Source organism: Cystoisospora suis (assembly GCF_002600585.1).
Source record: "Cystoisospora suis strain Wien I chromosome Unknown contig_216, whole genome shotgun sequence".
Lineage (NCBI taxonomy): Eukaryota > Apicomplexa > Conoidasida > Eucoccidiorida > Sarcocystidae > Cystoisospora > Cystoisospora suis.
The window spans coordinates 69,961-96,185 of NW_027153018.1; the positions used below are offsets into that span (position 1 = coordinate 69,961).

A 26,225-nucleotide genomic window follows, 5' to 3' on the forward strand; every position below is an offset into this window, starting at 1 on the left:
GTAGGTGAAGAGTAGGTCTATTTCCGATGATTGTGCAAGCGTGCCTGCGCATGGTAAAGCAGAATAAATGCGCAATCTAGTCAAGACAAGTGGTTGAATCACGTGTATACGCAAAGTGGAGCTGCAGCTACAGCCGTTTCAACAGAAACCGCTACTGCGGGCACCAGTGGTGAAACGCGGGCGATGTTAGGTCTGTTCGCTTGTGTTGAAACTTCCTTCTGTTAGAATGGATCTCGTATGCGCGAACGCGCTACATTACCAGCCGGCCACGGCCAGATAGGGCTCGCCCGCAGACGGAAAGCTCGTTTGTTTTGCTCGCGGAAGCGAGGATGCCCCGGTCATGAAAAAGAACTGCTTGATCGTTCAGTCTTGACTTCGCACGACTGTGGTCACCTCTTCAGTCTGCATTCTCGCACCCGCACGCGTGAGTCATGGGTTGCACGGAGTAGGCCACGGCGCACCACAGTTACCTACCACACCCCACAGTACTTGAGTCGTGGTCCACGTGCACGGAAGCGAATGTCCGAGTTCAAAGGAGCACCCCCCGACAGGGCCGCATAAACAACGATACTACAGTTTCGCGCAGCATTGTCAGAATCGCGTCTCTGGTGAGGTAGGCTCGAGGCGTTTGCGGTGTGTGTACAAGCTAACGGACCAGAAAGGAGGCACCAGGGAAACCAGCAGCAAATTCGATGTTTTAAGATTCAGCTACGTCGTGTCGGAACGGCTCATCGTAGTTGAATCTCCTTCGGCCGTGGGTACTAAGATGTGTTTTCTCACGCTTCAGCGAAACAGCTAGTGAATAGTAGAATCCAGTTTAGGGTTGCTCATCTACCAGCCGCCAATCCCCGGTGCTGTCGAAGACAAAACAGCAGCAAGGTTGTGTTTACCCTCCAGAAAAGATCCCGAGCCCGCTGTGCGGCCCTCTAATTTGCAGGATTACACTTTTTCATCCAGGTTGACATCGGGCGGACGGGTCCCATGGCGTTCGAATACGAACACCGGAAGTAGCGCAGCATATAGAACTGACAGATTCTTCCAGCTGCTTTTCTCTGGTCAACGCGGAGTATGTGGTGTAACAGTGTGGACGCAAAATGGTTTCGATCATCTTCATGGCAAAACGAAACACAGGAACAGACCTGTTCGCCGCAAGATCACAGCGAGGGTCGGCGTTGATTCGACAGCACACCGAATTCGGGACACGAGCAAAAGTCTAACACTTACACACTGAAAGACCCGAAGCTTACTGCGGCACGAAAAAGGAAATAACCGCGCACTTGCTCCAGTATCTTGGCCGAAAAAGTAAGAGCCACCGTCCCGCTTGCGAGCCGCATGACAAGGGTCAATGCCGTAACTTCTCCCCCGTCTCCCCGCTCTTACAATGAGATACTACCGACCTTGGTCTCGCGGAAATCAACCAGGCATTCAGATTTTCCTCATTGCCAAAATTACGCATGCGGGACAGAAAAACAGAACGTCATTTTTCAACCACAAGGAACTCTACCTCAGACTGCAGGACATCAAGAAGGTCCTTTCAGCCGATCCAACTCTGGCAAGACCGGGTGCGCCCTCCATGCACATCTAAACACGACTCCGACTACTACTACCAGTTCTTGAGTCTCTCGGACGAAGCGGTCCGCAAAACGCTGGAAGCGCTGTTGTCACCGGACAGGGCACACTTACACACTGAGGTGACCAAAGTGCAACACCATTGAAGAGCACTGTTCGGGCATGAACAAGGAGGGAACGCCGATCTCGAAAAATACTCCTACCGAACACCTGTCTGTGCTTCCTTGTCACAACTCTACCGGGGCGTCTCTTTGTTTGCTAAAGCGCCCGTTTACATGCACCTCAGAATACAGCCGGCAGCCCGGAGATACATACGTTGCTCCGACATTGCGGAGCCTACCGAATACTTTTTGACAAAAACTCCGATACGCCATTCGCATCGCGCCAAGAAGAATATCAGAGAAGATATTTCTCTTCCTTTGGATCGTGAGTGCATACTACTTCGTGGGAGTGCACCGTACCGACACTATTCCACGCACAATCACAAGCCTTGGAGAGACACTCCACAACAATGTAAAGGCCGCAAAAAGCACACAAACGATTCAAACGTGCTGCCAGGAGCTGATCGACAAAAATAGCGTCTTCTATCTCAGGCTTGGTCGACGGAAGTAATGCACGCCACTGCTTAGCGGGACCCCACAGACGAGACACAGAAGCGTCCACCTCCGCGGATAGACAAGTGAACTGAGCGTGCCGATGGCTCGGCTGTCCTTGCAACACCGTCTAGCCCCTCAACGATACACACGCTCGCTGCTTCAAGCGCAGGAGCGCCGGTGCACCTGGAAGCTCGTAGCCGACCGACACGATCCAAGCCTGGAGCACCCTGAGCGAAGCTCACTTCAGACATACTAGCGTGCAGACGCACACGAAGAGAGAGAGTGTCTGTTATCTGCTTTGTTTACAAAGAGACGGGAAACCCTTGCCTCATCATCTAGGCCTTCTGCCAAAAAAAAGTCGGGCTTACCCGCTTTCATGCAGGAGAGTGTCTTACGTAACGCAATATATCAGAGCCTCGACAGCTGATCAGCCTACTCAGGGATATCACGGAGTTCTTCTGTCACCGCGAAGATCCGCACACCGAAAGCTAAGTGGAGCGAAGCCACGCCCACGGTCCGTGTTCTTGTACGCTTGTCTACTTACACATGTTGCCACGGGTATCCGTGTGTTGCTGGTGCAATTACCGATGTAATCAATGAAACATGAACTGCGGCTATACTTCAAGAGAAGGATAATAGCTTACACTACACTCACACAATTCTTACACGACACCCATGGAGGTGAACACCTGGCAGTTGTTACCTTGAGGATTCGATGCCTGTCTACACGCAATCCCCTGCTGCCACAAAGCATTTGTCACGTGCCGTCTACCCAGGCCCCTTCTACTACCCACACACGAAAACCCAGTGCGGTCCTTGAGAGTCCCCTCTGAGAACAAAGCTTCCGCTGGCACTAAACTTCAGAGCTGCCGTACTAGGTTGTCCGCTTTCCTCAGTATCCTCTGCCCTTCCCACCCACGTCCCTTGATCGTCAGTCCGGAGGGAAGCAGCCGGCACTCCTCAGGCCATATTACGTGAATTCATTATTGAAACAAGATTCAATGGACCAAGGAGTGCCCGCTGCTTCCCTCCGGACTGACGACCGAAGGGCACCTGTGTACTGGAAAACGGCACCCTGTATACACACCGGCAGACTAGCGCTCGTCCCAGCGGAACCTTAAGAAGCTAGAACGAAGTCGTGAGTATCAATCAGTCTCAGCTGATCACGCATTTAGTGCGGACTATCACATCGAGTGGCTTAGCCAGGTACTGGAGGCCCTTCCATTGTAGAAGCCAGTGAGCTTCGCGGCTCTCCGAGTTCGCGACCTCGAGTGAGGCTCCCTCCCAGTTTCCCCTATTTGAACCCTTGTCCCCGGGTTTTCCTCTTTTCTTCGCAAACCAAACGGTCCCTGACAACTCACCACACCGTGAAAAAGCCTTCCTTCGGTTTGTATGGCTTGCAACTACGTACTCAAAGGAAGCAAAAACTGCACCCTGAAAACCCCGCCTGATCCGGAGTGGATCAAGAAACCTCACAGTTAGTTAGTCTCCCTTCACAACAGACACGAGATGTTGTACAAAAAGTAAAGGAGAAACCGCGCAAGTAAACATACAGGAACTGTCAGCGACTTGTCCTAGCCTCTTTCTGAAAACAGCCATCGTACCGTCTTATTCCTTGGCAACAAGACCGTCCCTTATGACGTAACTACACTGCTTCACTCAACAGTCGTTTTTCGCGTTTTTTCCCCCAAGGTGTTCTCTGGATTCTAGACGAAGCAGTTTTCGCCTTCTTTGTCGCTTCCTTAGTAGACTGCGTTTCAGACTTGACTTCCGAGGTGATGACGCAATCCTTCTTCTGCGCGAGCATCTGCCTGGGCGGAATGTGTATGAACGCAAGCCCACCCTTTTTTAAGATTTGTTTCAGAAGTGAACCCGGAGATCTTTCAGGTGCTGAAAGATACGCAGGCATACTACCATCTGCCGTGACGGAGGGATGTTGCAAGTGCTTGTTGTCTTGTAGTAAAAAGCACGAATTCTGATCTGTCCAATACAGGGATACACTTCCTACTTTCTTCTCGTAGTACTGCCACAGCTGAAGAAACAGAAAAACAGTTGAGATACACCACCCAGGCGCTTGTCAACCGGCCATCCCGTTCTCTCTACTCCAGCTCACACCCTCAGAACTTGACCCCTGGGGAGATGAAGACGCGCCGTACAGTGGAGGAGACAGGCGAACAGAGACACACCAGTACGTTTGAGTGGAGTTGCATGTGACGCGCTTCCCTGCCTCTACTATTCCGAGCGGACGTGCTTTCAATTAGCTGCGGGAGAACCAAGATCAATACCCTGAGGAAATTGTCTCTTTGGCGTTCTGGACCGCTTCCTCTGTCAATACATGCAATCTGCTTGCGCTTCGTTGAGGCTACTTGAGACATCTCCGGTTAGAAGAGTTCGTCGGTCAAACCAGCTCCTAGGTAGCGTTGGTGCCTTCCGTGAGGCGCCCAACCGTTCACGTACACGCTAATACGTACAAATTGGCCTCTTTCGTGATGTCGGCGACCACTGGCGCTCATGCTACACCAAGAATGCATCCTATCCTGGTTCCTCCAAAGTACACGCCGCGATTGGTAGTCTGTGTTTCCAGGCCTTGAGTGGCCCATCTCTGTGTATCGAACGGCTTCTGAATAGCCGGCCTCATGCAAAATATCAGCTCTGGTCATCGATATACGTGGGATCGTACATCTTCATAAAACACCGCCGTGAGAAATGAGGCTTCTAGTCCGGCCGTCATAGTAGGTGAAAAGAGACGTTCACTGAAGACTCTTTGCAAAGGTGGGCAACAGTCTCACAGAGCGCACGAGCGAAAGAAAGAAAGCCATACCTCATACCAGTACGCGAGAAATTGATAGGGCTTGTAAGGTAAGAATCTCTTTCGTGCCAGCTCATGAACTTCGCGTACAGTCTTCCGTTTAATCCCGTGAACTTCTTCCATGTGTCTGAAAGAAAAGTCAGAGATCACAGTACGACGTGGAAGGGCATAAACCATTTCCAACCGACGACCCCACGAGACGAGGGTCCCCAAAGCAGGCTAACATCATCCGATGACTTTCTATCTGTTCTCACTCTCCACCGGCACCCATGAAGATTCTCTTCCCTGCTCCAACCTCCTACACGTCATACACGATCTAATCTATAGGCGCAGACTCATCACCAGATGGCTGGCTGGGCGGGAAGAGACAGAAAGACAGTTCTCTTAGCCTTCGCCTCTCTTCTTTTCTTCACCTTTCCTTACCTGATAGTCTCAGAGTCATAAGCATCGACCTCAGTGAATCCCAACAACTGGAGAACATTCTGCGCCGCGAACGGCCCTATACCATGAATCGCTAGAAGACGCTTCATGAGCACATCCCTTAGTCTCTCTCTTTCCATATCCTCTCCTTCGATCCCTCCTGCTGCACGTTGCTGAACTGTTGCCTGCTGCGTCCTTGCAGATCGACTCGGCCGCGACGTTGCACCAGTCGCAGGAGTTTCCCCGTCGTTAAGAGAAGTCGGCGAAGGAGACAAGGCACTAGACAGCGGAGACTGCTTCGCAGTCAGACTGTTCATTTCGAGCTCTGAGTCAAGTAAACGCTCAGAAGAAAGATTTGGCCGTGTAAGAGGAGGGGGAGGTCCAACGTCAAGTTGGCGAAGATCAAGAGAACCATCTACAATCCTGTGCGCGAGTCTGCAGAAATAGAGACACGCATCTGTGGGACTACCGAAGTCAAAAAGACGAGCTATAGCAGAAACGTACACACAGTCCCACCTCCACGAGAGTACGAGGTTTCTGCGCCAAGGAGTATAACAGACCCTTCACACTCCATGACTGATACGCGAAGAAGCGACGATGAGAGGTAAACACGGGATTCAGTCGCTTTAGTGAACCGAGCTATTTCGTGGTTCCCGCTGTAGATGGACCCATGCCACCAAGTAAGACGTCCTGGAGCTTCGGGCGTGAAAGATTTCACAGAGTGACGCTGTGAGAAACTCCGCGAACGTTTGGGTTGTCAGTCCAACTCAAGAAGACGACGTGTCAATTGGTAAAGAGATTGATACGTTCCGTCATTTTTTCAGTATGAATGCTGTAAGGAGTAGATGAGAGCTCAAGACCAAAGTTCCTAGGATACGAGGACTGGAGATACTAGTTTTTGACTATTAGGGCATGCGCATGCATCGATTGGTACCTGAGTAGCCGATCTCCTCGATACCCCGTGCCAGCGAGGCGCGGGAGGTCCTCTGCATCAAAACGAAGAAAATCGAGAGGCGAAGGGAAACTGCCAGGAAAAGAACTGATCTGGACGGATGAGGAGCAAACACAAGTCAGCAAGGAGTGAAAATGAAGATGAAGAAGAAAAGCCTGACGATCTACTCGAACGAACAGGGACAGAAGTACCACATGAAGGCAAAAGAAAGAGCAGAGTTGAAAGCGAACAAGAGTACCAGCACAAGAACCAGGGTTGAGTCTATCATCGTCATCACAAGAAAACCAGAGGAGATATAGCCTGCGCTTCATAACCTCTGAGACCTTCATGAGGAAGTGTCTTCCACAACACTGTAGAGATTTATATCTCTCACTCGATAGAGGTGAAAACAAACTGACTTATGAAAGTTCGTCGTTGTCGGTGTCGCAGACTTGATACAACGTATGCCCCTTTAAACACTACGATCCTCCCTCATCCGAAGAGAAAGCTCGAAGTTGACGACGGGATGTAGCACAGCATGTCAGACGATGCAGTTAGTAGGAGAAAAGGACTGACTCTCCTCTGACCTTCGGAAAGGCAGGCCTTAGCCTTGGTCTGAAACGCCAGATACTGTAAAATACGGTGGCTTGCTGCGGCCGATACGACATCAAACGCTGGGTTCGAAGAAGGAACTCGAGTCGAGGCAAGTTACTTTCTTACCCTCCGACAGAAAAGATCATTCATAACGCAGCTCTGCTTCCACCGGACATTGCAGATGGTAACGGTCTTCACCTGGACAGACGAGAAAGCCACGACACATGCATCGAGAGTTGTCAAGTGACCAAGCGAACGGGAGAAAGACAAAAGAGAGCCGTGCGCATATGCAGAGGTACATACATGCGTCATCCGCGTCGATGTACAAATGTTCAGGGACACCCTAAGAGAGGGAGCCTGCGGGCATGCACATCTATATATAGATACGTATACGAACGTACATATATACATATGTCTACGGCTGTCGATAGCTATTCGCACGCATATACTTGACGTCCGACCAAAGACTGAACTCTCCCCTACCCCTGTCGGATGATCCCTCGATGGCTGCCTTCCACTCCCATTCGACATACACGCACAAATGTGATACGTTTCTTCCGTCACATTTATCTTTTACCATCCGACCAACAAGGGGTCCTTGGGTTTAGGAATCTCAAGAAACAACCGCAGATTTCTTACTATATCTTCCCACAGGGTCGGACTGCGGAAGAGCAGGCCAAATCGAGCACGTGCCGCCTGTGGATGTTTTCTCCAAAAGTGTTGCACGTGCTCTAAGTCACCAGGAGACAGTCGGCACATGCGCTGAACTTGTCCTACTAGTTCTTCTTCATCTTCTGGGCTAAAGCCTTCCCCGCTCGCATTTCGGTCTCCGCACTCCATCCTGTTGGGACAGCACAACACGAAACAAAAAAGAAGAGAGAAACAGAATCATTCCATACTGCAGCAATACACCACTCAGGTGTTTCTACGGTGAATGGCCTTCAATCACTTGCGGCTGTCCGCCAATTTACAGGTACCAGTTCTGACCCAATGTGACGTCACACTGACTACACACATACATGTATACTTGCTGATGTATGGAGCGTTATGATCTTCCCGCAGTCAAGGTGAAGGCGGGCATCCGCTATGCGGTGCTTGACGCGAGACGAATGGCCTGTCAGGTGCTTGGAACTGCGTACTGTAGTTTCAAAAGCAGCTACACACTACTTCAGTATCGCGGGCTTCATCCCACCTCGACCGCATTGCTTCCCAGGACGGATACGGTCCAAGGTCGAGCGTAAGATGCCGAAACAACCCCGGAGAGTTTGGATCGAGAAGCATAAACAGTCCGCCTATACACGTAGACTACACATCCCGGCGTATCTTTCATATACAACCATCGCTAACCCGCACACTGATAGATGTGTATCTCGGCGATAGGCATCTACGTACGAACCCCATACAGTAAGGACGGCGCCTCCTGATCGGGTTTATTTACCTCAGCTTGCCTATGCCATCCATGGTCAACCGGATGTCGCAGCATTTTTGCATGTATTCGCCATACCGCAAGGGCCGTTCAAATACACCTCCCAGCTCAACTCCAAGTTCGCTTTCTTTTTCTTCCTTCCCCTGTTTTTCTCTTCCTATTCCACTGTCAACATGTGTGCTTGGGTTCGCATGCACTGCCTTGCTTCTCAAAGATTTTCTGCCGCCGCATGGCGCATTGCGAACAGAGGCAACGTGACCGTTTTCCAAACCCAGGGAAAGACAGTTTTGCTGAGGAAGGCCTTCTGACTGTCTGTGTCTCCCAGTGCTTTCAGAGACGTCTCCTCTGCAGGTAATTGGAGAGCCTACTTCACCATTGTGTGCTGGACGAGCAGACATAGCACGTGACGGCGGTGTAGGGGGCTTCCACTGAGAAATACAGGACGCAGTGAAAAAGAGAAGCAAAGGAGAGATCACATAACAGAAGCGGTGGTGTTGGGCTGGGTGACACGGCCCGCCTCGACGAAGCTTTTACTGTCACCCTTGTGTATAAAGACACTGCGCGAAAAGCCACAGGTGGCACTTAAGTGTGGGGCTTCAACGTCGTGCAGCTGAATGAACCACGCATCCACAGAAGACGAGAGAACGAAGAAGACGAGGGAAATATGGTGTTGTGCAGTGTAGAGTGATCAGTCCGTTGGGCAAGAAGAAAACAGTCAGATAGATAGGCAGATATATAGATATGAGGACACGGAGTTGGTACGTACAGCATGCGTAATGGCAAAGGCGACTTACACGAGAGAAGAGACTGAGATTTCACTAATAATGGAAAGAAGAGCCATAGCGCCGTGGTCCGTAACATATATCCACATAGCAACATGAAAAGCAGGGGTTCATATGGGGCCAGATACTCGAGGCAGAGCACATACAGCATCACCTCACGCACACACACACACAGACGGGAACGGGAACTATGAAAACGGTGGTGCGGAGGGCAGCTGACACATAACGACCCAACAAATCTACACCTGACTGGCCTGTGATACTCAGCCCGGCAAAGGAGACGGCTTTTTACGACGGAAATATCTCTCTCTCCCTACTTGATTCGGTTCCATGCAGAAATAGCCGTAGCTGCAGACAGTACTAGCCAAGGAGTACCAGGATGGAACAGAGAGAATTCGAACCCATGTTCTCTGATCCTCTGACACAGTGTCCTCCGCCTGCTTCTCTCCCTCGTTTACACAGTGTCCTGCCTCTTGTATGACGCCACTTTCGGGTGTCTTGAGAGTGTAGGTACTTGCTACAGTTTTGATGCGTTTGCCTCTCCGAAGCACATGAAGGGAGTCTCTTTCTTTGTCTCGGTTCAGATCGTTAGTTCTCCCTTTTTTTGCCCTTGTGTACTTTGCTACACCCCGCACGCCCACGGCTTCTGTCGTCTCCACACATCCGTTCTGAATACTTCGTGGGGAGTTTTTCACAGTACGTTGACTTTCTTTCTTCGTTGTTGTCTCTGATCCTAAAGAAGACGAAGCGCTCAGACGTGTCACGTTAGCGGTGGCCGTTGTTCTGCTCCCTGGTGGCAAGGTTTGCCTCCTCGTGGAAACCATCTTCTTCAGTCTGAAGGGTGTACCCTCCCTGTCTGTCACTCTTCTGGTTGTGCCCAAGCCCACACCGTCCTCCCGCCTCATCATCGGACTGTGCCTCGATCTTCACGGGACTTCGTGGTGAGGTAGTACAGGACGACGTCTCCTCATTTTCCTTGCCTGTCTCTCTCTCTGCTCTGTGAGAAGAAGGAGTACAACGGTGCTCTCTGGGGGAGCTCGCCGCTTCGCTAGAACCTTCCGCGAACCTCGCACAGGGAGAGAAAGATGAGACGGAAGAGAAGGATGGAGACAACGGCGAGGCAAGACAACAGTTAGTGGACCCAGACAAGCAGTGAAATGAATAGTCCACAGAAGCGAACGGGGGAGAGGACAGCGGCACGAGGGAAGACGGTGAAGCAGGGGAAGAATCCAAAGACGAAGGAGAGAGCGCGGAAGATAGATGCTGCCCCGGCCCTAGTCGACGTCGTTTTTTCTTTGGAGCACCCGGGGATACAATTAGAGCCGAAGAGATTCCGAATGCCCCCGGAGGGGTCTTCGGTGTCTCGGTGCCTGGAACAGAACAGCAAGTATCTGAGGGAGGTGTAGACTCTACGGTTGTCACCAGTCCCGCCGCCTCGATTGCAGATAGTGGCGGGGCCGCCGCAGTGGCGGCAGAACCGGAGGCAGGGCGGAGTGGCGGTGTAGAAAGAAGAGTGAGATCGACCGGCACAGAAGATATTGGCATTCCTCCGCGGTTCAGGGATTAAAAAAAAAGCAAAAACTAGGAGAGATAGGAAGGAACCCCGCCGAGGGATAGCACGACGGACGAAGACTGTCGAGCGGAAAGAGAAACAAACAGATGGAAAGAACTTGATGTAAAAGTGAAATACCCTGTCTGGCCTTTCACGCGAGTCAGTCAACAAGGAGAAACTGCGAGGCCGGAGGGACAACCTCCCCGACCCTTCCACAGACCTGACTGTGCCGGATGTTTCTCGAAAACCGGGCAACACAGAGAAGTAGACTGAACGTAGATGAGAAGTACGAGAATACCAGGGCTTCGCGGATCTTCCCTGGGGAGAAAAAAAGACGGAGAGTTTCAAGCATCTAGGTGCCACCAAGTGACGTCTGGGAGAGAGCATTGCCGGGGCAGCAGCAAAGACAGTGCCGACAGTACATCAGGGTTCTCTCCCGACCCTACAATCTTGGAATAGCGAACAAGTAAGCGACGCGCGCGACATCAAAACTTAGGCGAAAAAGTTCTTTTCTATGCCGGCATCATGAGTTGAGCAACGGAGGAGACGGGCGAACTGTGTACTGCTCAGTGACGGAACCATACTGGCGAACGCGGAAAGAAACGGGCATCGTCTTCAGCGAAGATCAGAAACGGGAAGAGCGACTCATCTTGTTCAAGTTGTGCGGTAGCGAGAACCAACTTATCGGAAACGAAAAGATGATGCCAAATCAAGAGAGAGCCTGAGAATCGATGACTGTAGCGCGATCGATTCTGCATCTTGATCGGCTCGTCGATTGGATGTTCGACCTGTCCCCTCTCCACCGGGGAGTGCCGTTACACGCGTACGCGCTCCCGCGACCAAAGCGCCTTCAGTAAGAACACCTTCAAGACAAAGTTCTGTCAATGAATGTAAACTGTCTGATTAACGTAAGACAGCTTTTGCGAGCTGGACTCCATGGCTACAATACAGTGGAGTCTACTTTCCGTTTGCTGTCAGTTGTAGGATCTACCGACCACCACACTGCGCTAGTGGAAACATAGCCCCACTTACCTAGTTGAAGAGACGGGGCACGCCCACGGTGCAGATTCAGTACTTCCCTGTTTCAGTCCCTCCTCGCCGGAATACTCGTAGTATGCTTTTTGCTGCAGTTACCACGAAAGAACGAAGCGGTTGCATTTCTTTCCACCAGTCAGGCCCAGGCGATCGAAAAGACGACAAGAGATGCACTGGTACCGGAGGTGTTTCTTCCCGACATGCCATTGCTTCTCCACCCCGGCGCTTGAATTTTGAAGGACCGTCCGTAACGTGGGAGAGGTGAGACCGAATTCTTATGAGGATTGGAGAGGGGCGCTCCGAACTGCTGGGCATCATTTTGTCGTCTCACTACTACTGCGTGTGTGCTGCGAGTTACTGCGATTATTTGTATGCCCCGTCATCAGCGTTAATCATGCCTTGCTGCCGCACGCCGAAGAAGGATCTACAGTCCGCCAGGTGTGAAGGGCTGTTCGGAAGGAATACAAGTACGAGGGTTTTTTGAACGCAACTTCGATTTCTATGGTATACGTAACCTGCGGCCTCCCAGTCGGTACCTTCCGGTACGTCCGGGAATGTATGCCCCGTGTCAGGATGTGAAGAAAAAAACAGATCGCATTGTTACGCTTTACACATTAACCAGAAAACTCGATGACAGTCGGCTCAACAGAGGCCTCCTCTTTCTCGTTTCCATCGCGGCGGGACCTTCTGCGGACCAGGAGACAAACCCCCCAGTACACTTGTGAGTTGTTTGTGCGCGCACGGGTGCGTAAGATTGACCACGCAAGGGCGGGTCGCGCGTGAGCGCCCTTGAGAAACCATTGCTACTCTCGAGCGTTCACCGAGTTCCGCACAGACACGACGGTGCACTGGCACTCACTGTCCCCCTACGCGCGCAGTAAAGGGTATCGGAAATTCTGGCATCACCTTTCCCGGGAAATTCCAACGCATACAACGAGCTCCACACCAGCAATACCCTCAGTAAGACGGCTGCGAGAACGACCGTGGCACCGCGCGTGTCTCTACACACGACGGTGAAGTTGTAGAACCGTGGAGGTCACGGGAGCTACACGTGAACAAACCAGAGGATCTCCCAGATTGTTGCCAGCGTCGCTCGAACTTTGGCGTCCCGGCTAGGTACAGCGCGGTCTGAAAACCGCGGCACCACGCGGCTGCGTTACGAGAAAGGAGGCACCGAAGGAGCGAGGACACCAGGAAGCTCTCTGGAGAAGCTCAGGGCGCACCGGGACACACGTAACCCTGGAACGAGTGAAAGCGTCTTCAAGAAAGGCCGGACTTAGTAACGCGAAACTGGAGAAAGCGTACGCTGGTTGGTCTCCTAGTAAAGCGCTCGCCTAGAAACGATCCGAGTTCCCCGCTTCACGGAAGACAGGACTAGGAAGCACTTATGTCTTCATCGCTCACTTGCAGACAGCAGTCGGTCCCGATTGATTGAGCTCCCTCCGCCGCGCTTCCAGAAACGCAGTTGCTCCTGTTTTATCGCTTTCGACAAAAACGTCGCCTTGTTGTACGTACACCTCGCGGTTCGGACGGATAGTTTTTACCTCGTGCAGGGCGACCGTCAGCTCGTTCCGATAAGAGTCAGACAAAGAAGATGCCGCGGCTGGTGCGGCTCCCCGGGCTTCGGCCATTTTCGCTTCTCTCTTTTACCAACAAGAAGGCAGCAGTTGGGTCGCTTGTAAAACTTGCGTACAACCAGAGGTTTTGGTCACTACCCCGGCTTCGGAGCTCCGATCCTGCCCCCCCCCAACGGCGCGCCCCTAAAAGGCTTCCACCACTCAGTCTGTCCTGCAGTGGGCTTTCTCCTGTTGTCCCGCCTGTGCTTCAAGGGCTACGAAAACCCGGCGACAGGCTTGATGGCAGGGAGGAGCTACCGCGACTGGCGAGCCGGAATGAAGTGTTGTCAACACAGGCCGCAAGCACAAGATAAATGGGAACCGACAGCGCCCCTGTGATTACACTCGAAAGGTCATTTCCAAACAACGCGATCCTAAACTATCAAAGTCATCAGTACGAGACGACAGAACGCATGCACAAAACTGTACGAACCTGGGGCTCACCAGAGCTGCCATGCAGCCCCTAAACAAAGGAAGCAGCCTTCCAACAGTGTCCGTGATTGTCAGCATCGACTAAAGACTGATCAGAGCGATGGCTGGAACCACTCCCGTACCGCCGGTTGTATCCAGCGCGGCCATTCTGAGTCTGATCCTAAAGACTTGAATGTGTGCAAGGGAACGCATGCGCGACCAGCCAAGCCGTACAGCCCTCTAGTGAGATACGCGACTTCAGGCAGTCTCCTCTCATATATACGCCGCCGGCAGAGAACAAGTAGGGAGCCCGGGGGCAGTCTTTGTGTACCCCACACCTTGCCGATCGCACAGAGAACCGTTAAAAGAGGGGTGCTGAGAGGTACGGGGGAAAATCGCATGGAATCCATAGAGAAAAGAGAGGCAAAACGTCGGTGTCGTTGCTTGCTTCTTTTTTTTCCGTTTGAGGGTACATACACCGACGAGCGAGATGGCGACTGCGGACGTCCAGGTGCGTTTTTCTCGTTTATTTTCGTCTGATTCTGGCTCGCCTAGCCGCTGTTAGCCTTGGAACGCTGCGTGGACGCATTCTCTTCGCTGATCTTTAGAGAAGCGCTAATTTCGTCGAATCTGTGCTGTTGCGTTTCCGCTTTTCTGATCACACCGGTTGCTTTGGCTAAGGCAGGGTGCGACGGTGCGGGACTTCCGTGGGTTGGAGTGTCTTTCATACCTGGCAGATCTCTGCTCTCCGTCCCCCGTGTTCACAGCAGAGATCCCAAGGCTGACCTGACGCCGACGGTGATCCCGGTTGATATGTAGGTGTTGTCTCAAGAGTCAGTCGCCTCTGCAGTACTCTGAGGGGGTTTCGGCTCGTGGTCTGCCATCACCGGAGATTAGCTTCGAGGTGATTTCCTCCTTGGAAGCAGATGTGTGGTGTTCTGTCAATCCATCTCTTTACTGACATATCCCTAGTTCTCTGTTCATGGCGTTCGTACACGAGCCTCTAAGGTTTTGTTCTACCTCATCATCTTACCCCTCATTTTGCTGGTTGGAATGCGCGACAGCCATCGTCCGGAGTTCCCACGGCCCAGGTGTTGTCGGTTTTTCTCGGTTGTCTGAACGAATACCCGAGCCGCCTGTTTAGCAGTCCGACAAATCACCGAGCCCTTCATTTTTTGTCTGTTTCTGTACTTCAGACAGAAAGAGCCTTCCAGAAGCAGGATGGCGTTTCCTCGTTGGGACGCCTCCACTTGACAGGGAAGAAGAAGAAGTCTCAGAGATACTGGAAAGTGAGCGATCCGTTTTTCTTTAGCGGGAATGTCTCCGGGAGTTCTGTCCGAGCTTACCTATTTTGGTCGTTGCCCGACCAGAATGCAAATGAGCCGGGCCGTCTGTTCTCGCCAGTCAGGCTGCGGCTAGCACAGCAATTTGCCTCGATTGTTGCCTCTTCTGTGTTAACGGCAGCCATCGAACATGCGCGTGCGAAATCGTCCTTGCAGGCAGAAGATGCGTCTTTGATGTTGCTTCCAGGTGCTTTTGCACCTGACTCACACTGGCGTATAATAGTCTGCTGACAAGCGTCATACTTCGACACCGTTGCTCCTAGGGGATTGAAACTATTGTTGGCCTAGTTTTTCAGTAGAGCACATCTGGATTCTTCGTGTGTGCCAAGGCATACAACGACGTCGCTTGAGCTGCAGAGGTTCATGTCAAAAGTGCGCACGTCCATATGCTGCATAGCATCTCGAAGGTGAACCTCCGTCTGTTTTTTCCATGCCTCTGTCATATCTTTACTTGTGTTGTGAAGTGTCTTGAATAAGGCGGGAGCGGGCAATTACTTGTCGCCCCTAAATTCAAGGCGTGTGCCTCAGGTTTCTTGGAGTGCTGTTGATTGTGCTCAAATGCTTTACTGGGCCCTTGCATGTTGTTACAGGATGTCGGGCTAGGCTTCCAGACGCCCCGTCTGGCGAAAGAAGCGAAGTACGTGGACAAGAAATGTCCGTTCACTGGCAACGTGTCAATCCGTGGTCGAGTGATCAAGGGGATGGTTGTTAGCACCAAGATGAAGCGATGCGTTGTGATTCGCCGAAACTATCTTCACTTCGTCCGCAAGTACAGCCGATTCGAGAAAAGACACAAGAACGTCACTTGCCATCTGTCCCCATGCTTCGAGCAAGTAAAGGAAGGAGACATCGTCACTGCAGGACAATGCAGGTACCGCATTTCTGATACACAGTTTTCATGCATGTGCGTGCATACGCGTGGTGGTGGGCATCAGTGTCGGTTTCGCGAGCGATTGTGTGTACGGTGGAGTGTTCTGTCGGGTTTTTCGCAGACACGCGGACGTCTTTCGAGTGTCGACAAGCAGTGTGCGTTTGCGCGTCTATCACGAATGAATATTCGAGTTGTATTACCTGTGGTGCCGACCCATGTAGACAGGTGCAGCTGTTCGGATCCGGTGAACGCTAAAAAAAAACAGCTAAACGGGCACCAATAGCCTCGCCAACCTCGGCGAATGTAAAGTGGTCAAGTTTTTGTGTTCGCAAAAGCGATTCCTATGATGACAACTTTTTGCTTGACGCGGGCAACCGTTGGCAAATGTCTCGCGTGCCTTACGTGTATGTGCGAGCTCCCACCGTGCCCCCGTGTGCCTGTGAGATATTCCAGGAGGGGTAATTTCAATATCCCCAAATCCGGAAGTTTCTCAGGAACATCACACGGAGGGTCGCCCGGGCCGTTGTCAGTTTCCCACATGCACGGGAGGACAGCAAGGCGGGTCAGGCGCCGATGCGCGCTAGCGGCGTGAGAGCTACAAGTGGATTATGAGAACTGAGGAATCTTATTTCGTTCAAGTACTGTTATGTTACATGTCGCAGTCATTTCAGCAGCGCATACCCGCATGGATTGACAACCTGTACTGTGTCACTCAGGGTTGATGTGGCGTGCTTTCGTTAGCGGAGGCAGGACGGGTGTCGGTCCTCGGACAGGATGGCAGGTTCATGGGACGGTGATAGGCCAGTTGGCAGTCGAGTACTCTGCTGTGGTTGAATGTGGGTTTGGGTCGCAGGCCTCTGTCAAAGACGATCCGATTCAACGTCTTGAAGGTGGAGAAGAACCAAGTCTTCGGTAACGTCCGCAAGCAATTCCGGCTCTTCTAATGCTGCAAAGGTTCTTGATGTCTACTCGGTAACGGCTGATGTGGTGAGCAGTCTTCGAAGGCGGGCCAACCGCAGAATGTAAACTGTCGTAAAGTCTCAATTGTCCACTCTGAACTCTTCTTTAGTGCGCAAGACGGCTTCTCGTGTAATCCGGAACAAAAGCGGCCGGGTGGGAATCCTGCCTCGCCAGTTTCCGCGCCACGACGTCAACCAGGATGCGTCTTCTAACCTGTCACAGACAACCATAAACTGAGCGAAAGAAGCAGGACGGAGCTACTGCAGTCTTTCCATCGTTGGCCGCTCCCCCCCGATGCCCCACTTGTCTGCACGAGGTTATTGATTTCAGGCATTCCTGCTGACTCTGGAAGCTCAGAAACGACCCTCGGCTTGACGCACAGGGCGACCGTCGGTAGAGTTCATTAAGTAGTAGTCTCTCCTTGAGCATCCGCATCGCCGACCAGCCCATGGGTCGCCTCCTGCACGGTTTCCTGCTTACTTCAGGCGCATACACACAACACGAGCATTACTTGTTGCACTCACGCGTAACGGTGTTCCGCTGGCATTATTACGGAGGCGGTGGTCGCGACACACCCCGTCGGACAGGCTGTCCCACCAGTTTATCCAGTTGTAGATAAGCGTGCCTACACGGCCGCGTCGAGTGGCAACTGCGAAGTGTTTCAACCAAAGGAACCCATGGTGACCCGTCGCTGTCGAGCCGCGGCGACGTAGAGCCTCGCGTGTGGCCCGGTTGTAGAGCCCTGGTAGCCGTGGTCCAGTAAGGTATACGCCAGAACTGTTTCTCGGATCAGCGGTACGGTACATGTGCAAACGCTGAGGAGCGCGGCGCCACCCGCACTACACCTCCAACGGTTTCTGAAACTCGTTGATGGCGGGAGAGCCCCGTGTATATGCCTTCGACTTTAGTGTCAGCGAAGCCGCCACAGCGTTGTTCTGGCCGGAAGTATGCACGAGAGGACCCAGAGGGAACTCTGGGGGCCGCCCCACCCTTACAGCTTGCGCCACCAGCCTGGTTACTAGAGGGTGAGAAAGACCTCTAATATGGTAGCAATAACCTTGCCGTCTAATCCAGTACGCCGCCGCGAGTTCCCTTTGCGACGTGAAACGACGCATCGCCCGTCACCGAATACAAGCCTATCTGGCTGATCCAGTCGACGCCCAACATCTGCTGCGCGTGCGGGAGGGGGCTTTTCGAGTCCGTCCGCACAGCTCTGGATGTCCACCAAAGTGTCGGAATGTCTCCCGGTCTTTCTCACCGTTCCTTAGTGCTGTTTCTTTGGTCGAGGGGGGGGCGAAGGTACCAGGATAGTCTTTGACGTTCGTGGCGGCGGAAGTATTTCATCGTCATCTTGCGGCCGCGACTACGCCAGGGCGTGTTGTAACCGAGGGAGCAACTTGAGTGGACCTTGCTGGGCTCTTTCAGCCTTCGGGTTTTCTTGCGTCCTTTTGTCCATGTATTTTCTGCCTCCAGTTCCTTCCTGTATCCTGTATGGCCACGGGCTCATCTGATTCAATTCTCCAGTATTTCTCGTCCTCCTTACGCGGACGCGGAGCAACTCGCTGGCAATCGAAGAAGAGTCTACTAACCCAGATCCGCTTGCAAGTTGCATGCCCTGGCTACAGGAGCTGACGTACTAGTACCACTGTCTTTTTACTTTCACACTGGTCCCTCTACGCCTTTTCTTTCGCAACAATGGCGTCTTGGGGTACGTCTTTGGCTTGGCGCATGCTGTCGTGCTTGAGGTTGCTCGAAAAGTGTCACTTGGGGAATGGGTGTGGTGTAGCTCGCGAAGGAGAGGCACGAGTGACTCTCAAGGGTTTTGTTAATAGCAGTGGTGACCCGGGTTGTCTGGCGCACCAGGAGTGAGGCCGCAGTGTTTCTGAGAGTCGGCCAGGTCCGGCGCGCCCAATGTCTTCGTGTATCTGCTTCCTCATGTCGAGGGAAGCCTTCCAAGTGATACTCGTCCCGCAAGAAGTGCTTGTGGCTGGATGGCGTTGGGAATTCTCCAGGGCCTCGTGCAGCGCCGTTTTTTCTACGCGAGCTCATATATAACAACTGTCCCCCGAGGGCCTCTCATTCCGCTGTATGATGGCCTGCGTCCTGTCTGTGTGCGTGGGCAAGTGTAGCAGGTGAACGCGGTCCCTATCAATATCTCTAGACAAATTTTCGGTTTTTTGGTGGGGGGGGCGATTTCCATTCGTAGTCTCGCAACCTGCAGCCTCAATCATTCCGTCGCCTGAATCATTTGTTTGCTGGAAGCTTACTCACGGCAGTTTCCGCGATATCTTTGCTTTTAAGTGGAGTACACAACCTTGTTGGGGCGGTACGTTTTTGCTCAGAGGACGAGGCAGACGAGATCTTGGAGGCCGAGGAACGCGAGAAAAGAGAAGCGGCGGAGCGGGAGGCGGCGAAACAGAAAGCGCAGGCACGTAAGTCTCTCTTCGCTATATGTCTCACAGTCGGGTGTGAGGTGTTCGCGCTCGTCGCGCGACTGAAGCTTTCCAGGGCCGAGCCCTAAAATTCTACGGGGTTGTTGGCTGAACTTAGTGTTCCAGGCGCTTGTACCACGTTTGAGGGCGAGGGGAAAGAAAGGCTGGGTCGGGGCTCCTTCCCTGTTTTTTCGCGTGGACACATTTGTACTCTTCTATACTGCAACAAGGTGGAGAGGACAGAGGTAGAGTTGCCTGCAAGAAGACGCGATGGTTTGCTTATATCTTTGTTGTGTACGGTCAGTAGATGGCGAGTGTCGCGTACAGCGTCCGGGGAAGGCAGAGTGGAGGTGGTTTGGTAGAGTGGTAGTTCCCCGAAGCCGTGTCTCAAATGTAAGCTCCTAGGTGGTTGTCTAGTTCTCTTCATTTGCAACTGCAGTCTTCACCTCTTCTTGACTCAACCAGTTTTCTCGCAGCTTCCGCTTTCTGTGTCGTTTTTGAGCGAGTCAACCAGACCGGCACTTTTTGAGGCACATACAACCTTAGCGGAGATAGACGCGGGCAGTACGTCGTTTTCTGTTTTTTTCGTTTCAGTAAAGCAAAAGAAACAAGGTTTTCAGAATGACCAATCTGATGCGCCTCTGTCAGATCCTCTTGCAGAGAAAATGCGTCGGCAAAAGTAAGATCTCAAACCCTTGCTCTTGTCTCATTTCTCTCTGTCTACGTGACAACTAACAGGCAACAGGTGCCCACTAACAGATTTTAGGACCTCCCTCCTCCGGTGTTCTCTTTCAGAAACGTTTTACGGTTGAGAATAGCGTCGCCTTGGGGTGTTCGACCAGGTACTTAAGAGTGTACGTGTCTATGTGCAGCGCATCGCTTCCGTCTCTCGTCTGGTTTGGCGAGCGTGAGGCGAGGCTGACTTTTCCTGTAGAGGAAGATCTCTTCAGCAGTTTTTTACATTACGACTGTTGGTCTCTAGAACAAAAGCACGAGAGTGGGGTGAAGTTTTGTGGGATGAGACGGCGCTTTGCATGTTGAAGCTTCGTCATGGTTTCAGATGAAGAGCGCATGCATGGAGATGTACTGAAGGGAAGGGTATCATTCTCCGACAACGATGATCTCGTGTGCATGCAGTGTGTGGCAGTAAGAAGGAAGGACGAGTTGCTGTGAAAGCGGCTGAAGTCCTTTGTCGCACCACATGCTCACCAGGGTTAGAGAATAGAGATGCCGATGATCATCCATGCCATGGGAAGGACAGGCTGTAGGAAACGTATATGCAAGCAGTGTGCGCCGCACGGATAATTTTTCTTTTTGTTTCCAGTTCCCGTTCATCTCTTCTTTGTTCCTCTCATTTCAACTGACGCGACCATGCTTGCATGCGGGTGGCCATGCAGTAATCGAAGCCGGTGCGTATGTAAGTAAGTTCTTTTGTCTCGTATCCAGTAGGTCGTCTGCTGCCGGGACTTCTTTCTTCGCTGTTGTGTGTCATGTCTGTTTCTTCATGAGATGGTATGTGGTTTCTTTAGACTGGTCGAGGAAGCAGATAAAAGATTAATGGATGACTTGTTCGCTGGTTGCGAACGTCCCGCGGATTATAGTGCTCCTTCAGTTTCTTCTACCGCCGCCGCCGGTTCGTCAAAGCCGCAGAAGGCCAAGACCGCAACTCGTAAGATTTCTTTCGTCGAAGCGAGGCGTTGACGTTTTAAGTACAGGTGTTGATGCGTGCCTGCCGAGCCGTTACTCAAAGATGTGTATGTGGGCAGGCAGCTGCCCGGAGTGCGCAACTGATCGCGACCACGTACTTTCGTGTGAAGAGTCAGAGGGAGGGAAGTACGGTACAGACCCGAGGAACCGAGGAGTGTGTAGCAATCGCTATGCTGCATGCTGCCCCACATCGCGTCAGCGCGTACGCAGGGAAGTGGTTCATCTCATTGAGTGCACACGTAATCTGTGTAAGTCTCAAAAACTCGGGCTGAAGGGATTGAGCGCTCTTTATACGTCAACCATTTTCCGTGTGTAGTCATGTCGTAGCAGGGAGTCACTCATCCTCTTGACGTGATGCTGTTTTTCGAGATCAAGGCTTCCGAGTTGAGAGACACCCGGGGCACTTTTGTTGTTTGCTCTATGGGTATCTGACCAGAACGAGGAGCTTTCGTCCGTTGTCGCACCCTCCGTCTTTTCGTGAATGTAGATGTACGGATCAGACATAGATTTCTGTGCGTTCTTGCCACCATTCGACCTCTCGACGGGCGGCCGTATCGTGTCCTGTGGGACAGCGCTTGTGGATTTCGACAGCTGGTTGGTAGCTTTCGGCCGTATCAGTTGTCCGCTCTCTTGTATCTTTCTTCGTGATACTGTTACGCGCAGAGGCAGTGGATCCGTTCGAAGCGATCAACCTCAGGAGTTACAAAGATTGCGAACAATTCGCTCAAAAACTCAGCCGGAAAATACAAGAGAGCCCTGTAAGCATCTTGGAGAAGGAGTCTCGATACTGAAGGCATATCGTCGTAGGTAGTTGGGGGGGGGATGAGGGGGAGAGTGCGCGGATCTTTCTCTGTGTAGTTTACCGTGCCTGTGTCCGGTGTCACTCGCGCGCCGGTGGTTGCCCCGTCTGCGGAATGTGCCCCACCAAATAGCCGGGGTGCGAGTATTCAGCGTCCGTGATTGGAAGGTCTATGTGTGTACTAGCGCCAGTTCCTTACGCTGAACGTTTTATTTGCTGGGGAAGACTGTCACAGTAGCTGATAATCAACACGTGCCATAGCCTGCAGTCCAACTTCGTTGTTCTGCGGTCTGCATTCCATCTCGACGTCGCGTGATACCTGGATACCCCGGCTTTGTTTGCGCTCTCGCAGGCAAAGAGCCCTGCGTGGTTACGACTGCTTGATCTCATTTTAAAGGACTGCACTCCGAAGATGGACATGAAAGTAAGCTTCTTCCTCCTCCCGTTCCTCAGACGGCTTCGGTGTTTTGTCGAATTCCGTGTCTTGAACCAGCTTTGCTAAGTTGAGCATCGAAGGTCTTTCCCGCTGGGTTTGTCATGCAACTTTTGTTTCCTCGGTGTGGAAATGACAATATCCTGCTTGATAGTCAGTTTCCAAGCATGTTTCGGTATCTTTCTGCAGTCGCTTAGGGGTCGGAATACATATTCCACCAACCTCTTAACGCTGTTCTGACAGGAGGTAGATAATTGTTTTGAGGTGTTTCTGTGGTTTTTGTTTTCAGGACTTAGTATCGCTGCAGAACAAAGTTCAGCAAAGTGTTGCGGCCAAGGACAAGGAGATGAAGCAGTTGGCAGAGAAGAAGAAGAAGCCCAACGACGTCGGCTCGAAAATCAAGAACTACCAAGACGAGATGGATCTTTTGTATGGCGATCTCTCCGGTGTACGTCCTCCGACTTTTTGATGCATTGAATGCTTGCGACCCTTGAGAGAGTATTTTCGTTCTGTCTCGTGCTCTCCGCTCGTGTGAGCGGGAATCTAGGAGTCACGTTCCTCCATAATTTGGCTTTCTACTTTCTGCCCTGAAAGTGACGCTTCATAGCTAAGTAGTTCGGACAAGAGCCGGTGATATTGTAAGATCCTTATGTGTTCCCTGTCCCTTGCGACGGCGAGGTGACTGGTAGTGGCCGGAACAGCGGATTTCCATTGCGTACTCCGTGGGCTCACGGGTCGTGACGACGGCAAGGCACAACAAAATGGCAAGGCTGTCTGTGGATTTCTTTCATGCATGGTGCGTGAGATCGTTCGTTGGTGTTTTTCAAGACGTCCGTTTTGCGTATCGTCGTTGGTCCGGCTGCTGATACAGCTTTTTTTTGTCGCTTTCCTTTCCGTTTTTACAGGAAGAAGAGGACGAGGATGAAGACGACGGGGAAGCTTTCATCTAGGTTGATAGCAATTTTCCTAAGTGACTTTCTCCTACTATGCAGGTTCCTGTTTTCTCCTCAATGAATTCTTCGAGGAAGAGCGGACGCAGACGCACGGTATTTTGGGGCGTGTTAACTGTTGGCTATATGCACTCGTGGATTCGTTATATGTTGACGTCTCTCAGAAGCTGCCAGTTGCGGCCGGGCGGGTTCTATGTCCGGCATGCATTAGGTGTCTGCCGTTGTTTGTATCGCACTGGTGTATCTGCTTACCACACATCTGGTGTATATTCTGCCTGTACTCTTTTCTTTTTCCTTGCTTGCCTCCCTGCTTACAGTGTCTTGTCCAGCAGACAGCTGTGGCTGGTGCAGCCAGTTAATCTAGTTCGGCATGTCTCGTTCACATGAGAGGGGACGCGTGAGAGGGGTCCCGGACGAATAACAGTTGGGATTCCCGGCGTCTCGGAACTTGTCCAGTTTGAAGCTTTTTTTGTGTGTGGGGGGTGATTGTTGAACCGGGAGGCTGTCAGCTTGCATGTATAGCCAGACTTGTCTAACGGACACGGGAATATTTGCCGGGCAGGCACACAGGATTCCGAAGAAACCCGCGTTACACTATTGCTAACCAGCTTGATTGTGTATGATGGCGACCAAGCAGGAAATAATTTCGTGAGACTGGAGTCGGGGCTTTCTTCAGATGACCGGCGTGGCGGAGAACGGCGGAATGTCTCCGTCCTAGTGACTGCACTGCTGTCAAGTATGGCAGCTGGGGCGTAGTCCGTCCGAACACGGCTTCTGCTCGGGAGAGCGGGACTGTCGATTTAGATGTGGCTGCCATAGCATCTGTATTGCTCACCGGCAGCTGAAAGAAATCAATTTACTTTTTGCACATCGAGGACATTGTGTGCGCATCGCGGATGTATGGAGTGTGCATGCCAGTGACAGAATCTGGCAGTAGAAGCGAGGGTGTTAGAGTGGTTACTCGAAACTGAGATACACTCTCTCCGCTGCGGCAGTTCACAATGGCATAGGGCTTGTGTCGGTTTCGTATACGGCGGCTTTTCCTCTTGGGATCGAGAACGGGTAGTAAAACCCTCCTGCCGACACTCAAGTTCAACGATTGGGGAACACAACCAATGAAGTTGTTGCAAAGAGCAAGTACCGTTTTGCCGGAAGCACAAAGAAAAAAATCACACATTCATTTTTCGGCCGCACGGCTCTTCCGCGCATCATTTCGAGAACGGTGAACCTTGCCGCAGGCGTTCCACAATCATGTTGCTCACAGTACATTAAATTTGTTGGAGCCTGTCGTCATGAGGAGGTTGAGGGTAGCCGGGATCTTTCCGGCTCTCAGGAAGGTGTGTTACCGGGTCCCACCCACGAGTTGTGATTTCTTCTGGGACACGCTTCTTTTCTCGCTGTATCTTATTCACTGTGATGGGGTGATTGTAACACGGCTAGAGATTCTACACGATGTCCAAGTCGTGTGGCTGACTGAGGCGGCTCCGTGGGACTTGCATGGACAATTTGGCGAAGAGTATCCCCCAGCTTCACGGAATACCGCTGTCGTTATCGGAAAGAAGTCAACACCGCGTCAGATACAGTTACCGATCACTGCTGTCGGTGAGCAAGTGCAGCACTGCGTCGTCCTCACCGTGAAAAACAGCTTCATGCTTTGCGTCCCTGCATCTCTGGCAAAAGGCAGAGCATGCGAGCAGCGATTTCCTAGGAGGCATCAGGCCGGTCGTTCCCTCCCCGCATCTTGTAAGAAGTCTTCGAATGCTTTCTGCATGTTTCTGTATGTCCAGAGAGCCTCCGCAAGGAAAGTGCCCTGGTCCTGCAGCAAAGAAGCAGCGTAGAATAGTCAACCAAGGCTTCAGAATCCCACCAAGCAGTCTGATCGTCAATGTTCAGTGAAGTGGCGGCTGAGCAGGACACAGCACTCGGTCCAACCAGCAAAAGAGCCGCCACTGGTGGCAACCAAGCTGTACTACGATGGGGCTGACTCGGCCGAGGGGTATGGTCAGGAGAAGTTAGTATTTGCTGCGGGTCACGCTACCACGCTACGCTGTTGCTGCCCTACAATGGTCAGACTAAAAGGCTTGTAACCTGACAGGGAAGTACCCGGCCCCTGTCACAGGAATACCTTCCCAGCAACAGCTGGGCTGTCCATGGAGACAGAGGGACAGCGCAGAGGACAGTATTCTATGCGTCGTGGGCCTCGTGCCATTTTTAAAACCACGAAAGGGACCTTTTGTGAGGGCCTGAAGCGAACGCCACCTCTGGGCAAGTTCGTAGAAGACAACGCTCGGCCTGTTATAGGCATAGCAGCAAAGGGCATTCACTTCTGGGTGCAGTTGCTCAGACGGGTGACCAGGTGTGGGAGAAAGTCCCTAACGCTTACCCGGAGAGCCCTCCAAAGTGGAGGCGGAAGCGTGTGCCGCTCCGCTTCGGCTTTGGCGGCCTGTCCCCTTCGAATGTGCCTCAACAGCTCTCCACTAGTTGCCGCCGAAAGGAGCAAGCCGCCGAAGAGCAGCAGAGTCGTATCTAAGGAGATAAATCCAGACAACAAGCTGTCTGGAACATCAGCCGCCTGCGCCACCAGAATGTGTTCTTTTTCCAGTGTTCTGCGACTGGGGGGCGCTGCGCCGCATCGAAGCCGCAGCGCGGTAGACTGACAGCGTGCGGGCCACAGTACGGCACACGGGCAGGCTCGGTAGCTCCACTGTTGTGCAGGCTGTTACCGTCTTGCTTCGCCCAGAAGCGGTGGAAAAGTGCGTCGGGAAATAAGGCTTTAGCTAGTCACCAGTTCGAGTACGCTAGGTGGATGTCCCCGTCGCCCAGGTGGCATAGACCTGGCAAACTGTGCGTTGAAAAACATATGAGGATGGCGGCTGGGGTTGACGTCAAAGAGATTGATGCGATATCTTACTTGACGCGGTCGCCTCATTGAGGACCCCGAGGAGCACGCGTCCGGACGCACAGAGAAACTGAACTCTGCAGGAAAAAG

General features: G+C 52.2%; 3 protein-coding genes across 3 annotated transcripts; 1 reads left to right on the forward strand and 2 right to left on the reverse strand.

Moving 5' to 3' along the window:
• Positions 1-481: 481 nt before the first annotated feature.
• CSUI_000559 (uncharacterized protein) lies at positions 482-13,930 on the reverse strand. The gene is made up of 10 exons (XM_068060793.1): positions 11,712-13,930; positions 9,445-10,759; positions 8,358-8,773; positions 7,559-7,760; positions 7,046-7,117; positions 6,329-6,438; positions 5,398-5,829; positions 4,987-5,101; positions 1,684-4,197; positions 482-1,227 (listed from the first exon to the last, which is right to left on the reverse strand). Exons 2-9 carry the CDS (start codon positions 10,033-10,035, stop codon positions 3,811-3,813), a joined length of 2,325 nt encoding a protein of 774 aa, XP_067927230.1. The 5' UTR covers positions 10,036-10,759; positions 11,712-13,930; the 3' UTR covers positions 482-1,227; positions 1,684-3,810.
• Positions 13,931-13,944: 14 nt separating this feature from the next.
• Positions 13,945-23,691, forward strand: CSUI_000560 (translation initiation factor eif3 subunit). The gene is made up of 11 exons (XM_068060794.1): positions 13,945-14,252; positions 14,938-15,030; positions 15,675-15,955; positions 16,809-18,623; positions 19,258-19,347; positions 19,942-20,026; positions 20,877-21,016; positions 21,718-21,812; positions 22,206-22,277; positions 22,576-22,734; positions 23,192-23,691. Exons 4-11 carry the CDS (start codon positions 18,611-18,613, stop codon positions 23,234-23,236), a joined length of 699 nt encoding a protein of 232 aa, XP_067927231.1. The 5' UTR covers positions 13,945-14,252; positions 14,938-15,030; positions 15,675-15,955; positions 16,809-18,610; the 3' UTR covers positions 23,237-23,691.
• A 670-nt stretch (positions 23,692-24,361) lies between these two features.
• CSUI_000561 (uncharacterized protein) lies at positions 24,362-25,760 on the reverse strand (the record flags this gene model as incomplete). The annotated part of the gene is made up of 2 exons (XM_068060795.1): positions 24,362-25,052; positions 25,620-25,760. Coding segments are annotated over 2 exons (243 nt in total), but the record flags the coding sequence as incomplete, so codon positions are not given.
• Positions 25,761-26,225: the final 465 nt, after the last annotated feature.